This window comes from Parasteatoda tepidariorum, chromosome 10 (genome assembly GCF_043381705.1).
Source record: "Parasteatoda tepidariorum isolate YZ-2023 chromosome 10, CAS_Ptep_4.0, whole genome shotgun sequence".
NCBI classification, from domain to species: domain Eukaryota; kingdom Metazoa; phylum Arthropoda; class Arachnida; order Araneae; family Theridiidae; genus Parasteatoda; species Parasteatoda tepidariorum.
The window spans coordinates 86417688-86426110 of record NC_092213.1 but is presented as its reverse complement, the minus strand read 5'-3'; the positions used below and the strand labels follow the sequence as shown (position 1 = coordinate 86426110).

Genomic DNA, 8423 nt, shown 5'->3' with positions numbered 1-8423 from the left:
GTTATTAGCTTTCAAACTTTACGTAATTAACACATTATTTCCATTCATAAACATAGTTCAAAAAAACTTTCTTGCCCTTTATATTAAAAAAAAATACCATTTTAAACTTATAAACGTATTTTACTAGTTGGCGAAAATGACACTATAAATACTTTATTTTAAAAAGTTCAGTTTTAACTTTAATTATTAAGAAAAATGAAAGCATGTATCGACTACATATTCTATCTACATATTCTTTTATAACAATAAGTTGAGTGAAATTTAGAATCCCTGATTTTAAAATATGCCGTTAATAGCAATTTGTTCATACTTAATCATTAGGAAACATCAACCTTAAACGCTAATTACTGAAACAAAATAATAATTTAGGTTCATAATGACATTAGAAATTTTACAATTGTTTATAGATATTTAAATTTACGATGATATAATTTATAGATATTTAAATTGAAGAGAATATAATTTTTAAAAAAAATCATAAATATTTAGAATAACTACATTAAAAAATATGTTATGAAATTAGGAGAATTTCAACTATATACTATATATTTTATTTATACTTTTTACTTACATTTTAATTTTCTTTGACTTTATCTATTTTTTAATTCTTTTCACCTGCCTTTCTTTATGAAGTAACGAGGCGGTTTCTATTTAGATAATGAATTTTTATAAAAGTTCTTTACGACAGAATAAACGTATTGCTGTTTTATATTAACTGTGTCATTTCGGAATCCATTCTTTACATAGTTGTTCATTTACTTTAGGGAACACGCGAAAAATTATACTTTTTCCTTTTGTTTTTATATCAGAATTTTTGCAAGTTGCAATCGCGCAAACTGGCATTTCGATAATAGTTTTAAATTCTTGTAAATTCACTGCAAAAACTGAGGAAAGTCATTATAGAAAATAACAAATGTCTTAGAATATCTCGCAAAAAGAAATGATCCAATATTAGTTAGAGCTAGTAAGGCCAAACGCTCCGTTCTTGAAGTAAAAGTGCGAGCTTTGCGCCAAAGTGACGTCACTAGAGTGACGTCGGAGGATCGGCGCGGCAAGAGATACTTCAAAGGAGTGAACCAGCCCTTCGATTCTCTTTAGCCCTGGTATTTATATCTATACACCAATAATTGATAAGATCAGATGCTTTACTTTTTTCATCGACAATTTTGGCGATCATTAGATGTTTCGCGATCATTTAGTGTCTTGGGAAGCTGCTACAGAAGTAAAATGTAATAAAAGTTTTTATTTTATTTCATTACCGTCATTGAACGACCGATCCATTTTTTGGGGTTTACGACTACTAATGTTCAACTCCGTAACCTTGTCATTTGGAATCCAATTCAGAAGACAAGGGAACTCCTGGATCGAGTATAGGGAGAAATTTTGCCTTCGTGAAGGACTTTTTGATGGAGCTAACCCGCATTTGCGTTACATGGAGAGGAAGACCACGAGAACCTCCCACGGTTAGCCTGACGGCAAGGGGACTCTAACCCCTGATCCGTCTACCACTGAGGATATTTGCACTGTGGTCGGTGCAAGCCGGATGCGGAATGCGCATCGACTGGGATTCGAACACTGTTCGCCTCATTGGAAAGCGAACGCTCTATCCCCTGAGCCATCGCTACTCTATAAAAAGTTTTTGTTGTTTAATAATGCATACAAATATTAGTTTTTAACACTTTTTTAATTTAGAACACAAGCAAAATTTGTATGCATGAAAGGCACACAAAAGAAAACTATATCACTGTTACAATAAACAAATAGGAAAGAAAGAATTTGATGTGCGATACTGTTCTGTGTTTCGTTCTTAGCGTTAATGAACATTCTAAGTTAGGTAGAGAAACTTTAATATGGAGGATCAGCTGACGTCATAGATCACGTGTGTGGGTAGAGATTTCTTCACGTTCCCGATTAAGTCGACAAAGCGTTCCTCTCAGACTCGAACAATACCAAAGAAACGAGAGCAGAATGTAATTATTATTATACTAAATAATTTCGTTAACTTAAAATCTGCACTATTTAATTACTGCTGTAGGTCTGGGAAACATCCCTGAGGATGACATGCCCATCACAATTTTTGATCCTCTGTAGAGTGGATGGCACCTCCGCTTCGGTAGTCCGGCGACCCCTGCACGCGAAGTCGAGCACTTTACGGTAGAACAGTTTAACGAGGACACACCCTCGGTCTCTACCCACTACCCAGGTTGATCAAAGTGGTCACCCACCCTCTTTCTGACCGCAGCCAGTGATGCTTGACTTCGGTGATCTGCTGGGAACCGTGTCTTAACGATCAGTCCACTGGGGGACCACTATTTAAATACCATACAAAAACCTCAAAACTTGTAGATTGAATCATTCTGAAATGTACAAATAAATAAATAAAAAATATCTTAGCGTACCTAAGATTCAATTGAATGATCGAATCCTAAATTGATCGAACCTGAATGATCAAACTATTTTAAGTTACGAAATCAGACGCACTTTCATTGTAATAAAATCTGGAAAATCGGGTCTCAATAGTTTAGTCGGGAGAACATTCCATTCCTTAAATGTTGACTTTAAATTTTGTGCAAAATATTTATATGAAATAAATGTTTTACCAATTTTCTGTCAAAATCAATTGAGAAACAACACACCAAAAGTAGTCAACACTTTAGATATTTCAACTACGGCATCTAGGAAACACTCAGTGTATTATTAAGATGTTTTACACTTGAAAGTATTTCTCCTGTCATGTTTTGTACCTTCAGATTAAGTATTAATTTTATTCCATTGTGGATTTTTCAGCAAGGGATCAGAGATTAGCCAAAACACTCTATTTTCAGGTAATGTTTGTAATATTATTCATGTTAGATAAGCATTTATAAAAAAAAAATATATATATTTGATGAAATTCTCGCAAAGAAAGTAAATAGGGCCGTGACAGCCTGGTGGGTGGGGCACTGGACCCATGTTCAAGAGGTCGTGGGTTTGATCCCCGCCGGCCGAAATCTTCCCCCGTAGTAAATGGTGACTGATGCACGTTAAATCCGTCGAGTCGCAAAGTCCTCCATGTTCCCATAACAAAACAATACCTCAGGGGGTACTGATCCAGGAATTTCCTTGTCTTCTGGATTGGGTTCAAAATGACAAGGCTACGGAGTTGAACATTAGTAGTCTTAAGCCAAAAATCGGCTGTTCAACGACGGACATGAAGGAAAAAAAAGGAAAGTAAATAGCCGCTCAGGGGCTACCAAAGAGGGTGACCCGGTTTGCATACCAGGGATGGCTGGACGATACGAATTCCGGCTTGTGCCAACCACAGTGCTGGCGTAGAATATCTGCAGCAGTGGTAGATGAATCATGGGTTAAAGTCCCCTTGGCGTCAGGCTAACCGTGGGAGGGTTTCGTGCTTTTCATCTCCGTGTAAAGCAAATGCGGGTAAGTTTCACCAAAAAGTCTCCACGAAGGCCCTTTTTCCCCACTACTTGATCGAGGAGTTCCCTTGTCTTCTGGATGGGATTCAAAATGACAAGGCTAACGGAGTTAATACGGAGTCGTAAACCCCAAAAAAGTGGGTCAGCCGTTCAACGACAGTTATTAAATAAAATCAAACATTAATAAAGTAAAGATGGAAGCACTTGCTAACAAAGCACTTAATGAGGGCTTGTTTATCGCCGAAAGAGGGTCAATATTAGGAAAAGACGCCGTAATTCATTTGCTCTTAAATTAATGACACTGCACAAAGTATTAAAAAAAAGAAAAAAAGAAGAAATCTGCAGCTTTTAAAGCGCACTTAAACGCTGTCGCCTAACGTTAAGGTGAAACGGCCGTAGAATAAATGACAGCCACCGCAAATCTTGACGTTTCGTTAAAAAAGAAGAAAGAAAAAAATGATTATCATCCCAACCCATAATTAATTTACACTTCATTCATTAGTACTCTATCATATCTCTTCATTTTCGGCGAAACCGAGAACTTTTTTAACGTTCCGCCTTTTTAATAGGTGGAACGCAATCTCCATTCAGCATCACTTGTGGGCGGAGTCGAAAAGAGTACCCGCCCACCGTCACGTCTCCCCCTCCCTCATTGGACGCCCAATCCGGGCAAACGACGCGCCGACTGAGAATCAGTTGTTTAAACGGAAAAGTGCGAGTGATAAGTGCTTGAGATCTGAGATCCCGTGACATCATCTTTTTCGCGATGTTTTCCGTGAAATGTGTGTTTTGACCTTATGGACCACGTTTGTTTTGGGGGGACATGATTCAAAAGAATTCGGTCATTTAAAAATGATTCCAAAGAACATTTAATTTGGTCATTTAAAAAGTGCTTTTATTCGAGAGAATCCAATGTTACTCGTGGGCACGGAAAACTCGACCCAAATGCAAGAAACGGCACTTCCTCACGGAAAAAACATCGCCGCGACCGACTTCTCGATTGCGGCGATCATGGCGAGAGGGGGGGCTGCTGCAGCTGCAAAGGACAAAATTTCAGAAGGTAAAACAATTCTTTTTTTCTTTAGTTGACATAAATTTTTTCCTTACAAGAGCATTTTTTTGTATTCCATAATACCCAACAGGCAGACCCACTAAGCTTTCTTTTTTTTGTGGCCCGCGAGCTAAAATATATTAGGTGTAATTTTTTCTGCGGACAATTTTCGTAAAAAATCTCTTTGGGTACTGTAAAATACTTTCTCGTTAATAAAAACCTAATTTCTTCGTTTCTGCGAAATTTATCAAACCAACGGTGCAAATAAATTTATTTCTCAGGTTTTGCATCCAAGAAAATATTTATTCAAATACAAAAATAATCGTGTATGTTGCTCTTTTTTATTTCATTTTTTTGGGTGTTTTGTGAACATAATTTAGCGTGTGTGTATCAGACATTTTCTCGGAGAAATTCTCCGATTTAACTTTTTGAAACCACTCATTTTGGACGAAAATATTGACACACACATTTGTAAATTTTAAATTTAAAATGTAAATATCTATTCTCTGGTGGTTGCAGCAGACACACCTCAATTTTCTCATGGAACATTTTGTGTGCTACTATGCAAGTTTTAATACCAACCTTTTTAAAGCTTTATATCTTAACCATTAGACATCTGTTGCACATTAATTGTTTAATACATAGGTGCACATTAAAGTTATGGTAGCCCGAATCTTTTTAATATGCCGTTAAATATTTTTTAAAATCTACTTCTTATTTTAATTTGCAATTCAATACTTTTGTTTTGTACAACTTGGTAAAAATCTGACAGTGATATTTAATGTTCCTTCAAGCATTAAAAGAGTCCTACATAAAATTTTGATAAAATTGTGGCCCGCCATTTGATTTGTGTCTTCAATTTTTGCCCCCGCCCTCATGTCAGTTGGAAACCCCTGCCCTGATTTAAATGATCATTTTCTTATTCTCACTCTTGTTATATTAATTGTTTCGTGAATGAGTTGTTGTTGTCTGAATTGTAATATCATAACAAACATTTCCAATTGAATTGTAGTTAGGCTTAGCTTCTTCATTGTGCAACTCATGCTAAAATAGGGATTGAGCGAAACGAGTCAGGGGTCAGTTTAAAAAAAATAATAACAATCAAAAAACCAAACTAGGATCAATTTTTTTAATTTTTAATATTAAGCATTACACTATACAATTTCTGCCCACATTATTCGACGCACTATAGGATTCTATGCAAAATCTTAATTATCGAGTGATACTATACATCAGTGTTTCTCAAACTTATGACTTTTGTGTACTCTTTCTAAATTTTTCGTACCACTCATAAAAAAAAAAAAATGAATGCATTTTTTGCTATAGAAAATTTAACGAAAGTTAAAAATCACAACTGGCTGTTGACGGCACTAACTATTAACTGCTAACTCTAAAAATAACTAATTGAAAAATGCGCAATCGTAAATTATCGTGGCTAGCTTTGTTTTCAAATAAAATTCTATGAAATTTTCGTTTGTTGCAAAATATTTCGCTTATGAGCGCGTACCCCCGCTAAGCTATTCCCATACCCCTGGGGGTACGCGTACCGCCCTTTGGGAAACACTGCAGTATACAGCATTGTTGTTTTTAGGCGGCGGAAACCGGTTTGTACTTGCTAATGTTCGTGTATCAATTAGTTAGCATTGTAATGTAATACGTTAAAAAATAATACATTAATACAAATAGGAAGTCTATAAAAAATCTCTTAAATAAAAACCCATTCTATGTGTGTTTAAATATTAAAGTATTGCCTATAAACTCGTGCGAAACATGTAGTTATTAAAACACTACAGAGCGTCTACTCATTTGATCTAATTATTATACTATACTAATATATAATAAATACATGATATACTTGATATATAATATACTTGATATAATAAATATTCTATATTTATATATTATATACAGTCTCATTTAACCTATCGATGCATGAACGTAAACAAGTGCAAACCTGTCACATACAAAACAATAAAGCTGTATAGAGTATCACCTGAAAATTAAGATTTCACAAGGAATCTTTTAGTGCGTCTACTAATCTAGAAAGGTAGGGGAGAGTGGGGTCAATTGTAACATTTTTTACTTGACTATTTTTAACTAACAAAAAATCCAATATATTATTAGTATTAATTGACAGACGAGTAAAGTAGACTATCCTCTACTAGAAAAAAAATAAATACCTGATTTTAAATATTATTATATTAGTTATTAACAATTTTTGACAGTCGTGCACTTGTTACAATTGTCCCCACTTACGGGGTCAATTGTAACAGTTCATAAATTCAACTAAAACATAGTTAATTATACATATTATCATAGTTGTGATATATTTTTTTATTGATCAAAATAGTAGTGATATTTTAGGAGTAAAAATAATAATGAGCAGAGACCTAAAGGGTTAAACTTTTAACTTTAAGGGGTTAAAAATTTTAATTTATGCTGTGAAAGGTGACAAATAAAATAATGCACATGCAACATAATATAAATGATATAGGAAACTATTGGTGGTTCTTAAAGAGTTAAGTAATGGTTTGTAAACATAAGATTATTTATTTTCAGCTGTTACAATCGTCCCTTTACTTATTGTTACAATTGTCCCCAAGACGCCATTTCAGCTTCATTTGTTAAAAACAATGCTAGTTAATTAGCAAAACTAATCTTTTTTTTTATTGAAATGTTAATTAAAGTGTCCACTTACATATTCGGTTACTAATTTTTATTTGTTTAAACAAAATTACTTTGTTACAATATAATATTCTAATACCAAAAAAAGTACTTACGTAGCGTGAAAATATCTTTTGTGATGTAACTCTTTCAAAAGTACATAAAAATGGTTGCCAGCAGGGGTGTACATGTAGATTTATTAAATACACCTTATGCTCTACCTAGGAACCAAATCTAGAACCCGACACTCGAAATTTTTGCTCTGTTACAATCGTACCCTGTTACAATTGACACCACTCTCCCCTACTGTTATATTTTATTGAAAACCGTCTCATTTAACCCATTGAACGTATAAACAAGTGCAAATCGCCGCTTAAAAACAATAATGCTGTATCACTGGATTATTAAGACTTAAGTTTAGATAAAAGCGTCTGATAAAATGTACGGAGTGTTATTATTAGGGAGGTATTATAGCATTGGAGAAACATACTGACATTATCAGTGTTGTTGAAGTTAACATTTGATTAGGAAATGAGTTGAATAATCAATGGATGAATTGATAAATGAATGGACTACTAATAAGAGAGGTTTTTATGGAAGTGCAACTCAGCAAGATAATTTATAAACAAAATCTAAAAAAAGTAATACCATAATAGTTACTTAAAAATTGATGAAGGTTAATTAAAAATTATTTTTAAAATATTAGAGTTATTAATATTTATTTTCGAGAGTTTTGCTTCACAAGTCCTCCCGAAATCTGAGGGGGGGGATTTAAACTATGCAAATGCAGTGAGAAACTATACAGAATGGTTAAAAAGGAAGGAAATAGTGTTACGCTTTGTTTGTATTAATATTTATTTACGGGAAATCTGCTCTTAAAGATAATTCAATCAATCAGGATTTAAGGAATAAAGTGTTTTAGGATAAATGAGTTTTACAATTGCAAGAATAATGTTCGCACCAAATGTTCGTTTTGGATAAGCGGTCAGAGCTTTCGACCGCTTTTCAGTCTCATTTTCGCTGATTTTAAGGGGCAAGAATAAGGATATTCAGTGAAAGATCGATTGATATTGCATCAACATTTCCTGACATTCCTAATTGTATTCGTAAGACCTCATTTTATTTTTCTGTTTTGAAGAGAATTTTTATGATAAAGTCAAGATGAAGAAAAAACTGGATTTTTATTCTGTTGTCCTTTTTCCTAAAACTTCGTTTCTAAGTGTTTTGAGGAACAACGACTTCACTGTGCTGTAACATTGTTTTCTTTCTAAAGCTTTTTTACATATTTTTTT

General features: G+C 34.0%; 1 protein-coding gene across 1 annotated transcript in view; it reads left to right on the top strand.

The window, feature by feature from the left end:
* Positions 1-4083: 4083 nt before the first annotated feature.
* LOC107456274 (T-box transcription factor TBX20) overlaps positions 4084-8423 on the top strand; it is a 70314-nt gene continuing 65974 nt past the window's right edge. The window contains exon 1 of the mRNA XM_043053805.2: positions 4084-4476. Coding sequence (XP_042909739.1) covers positions 4329-4476 — 148 coding nt within the window. The 5' untranslated portion in view covers positions 4084-4328. The remainder of the gene's footprint in view (positions 4477-8423) is intronic.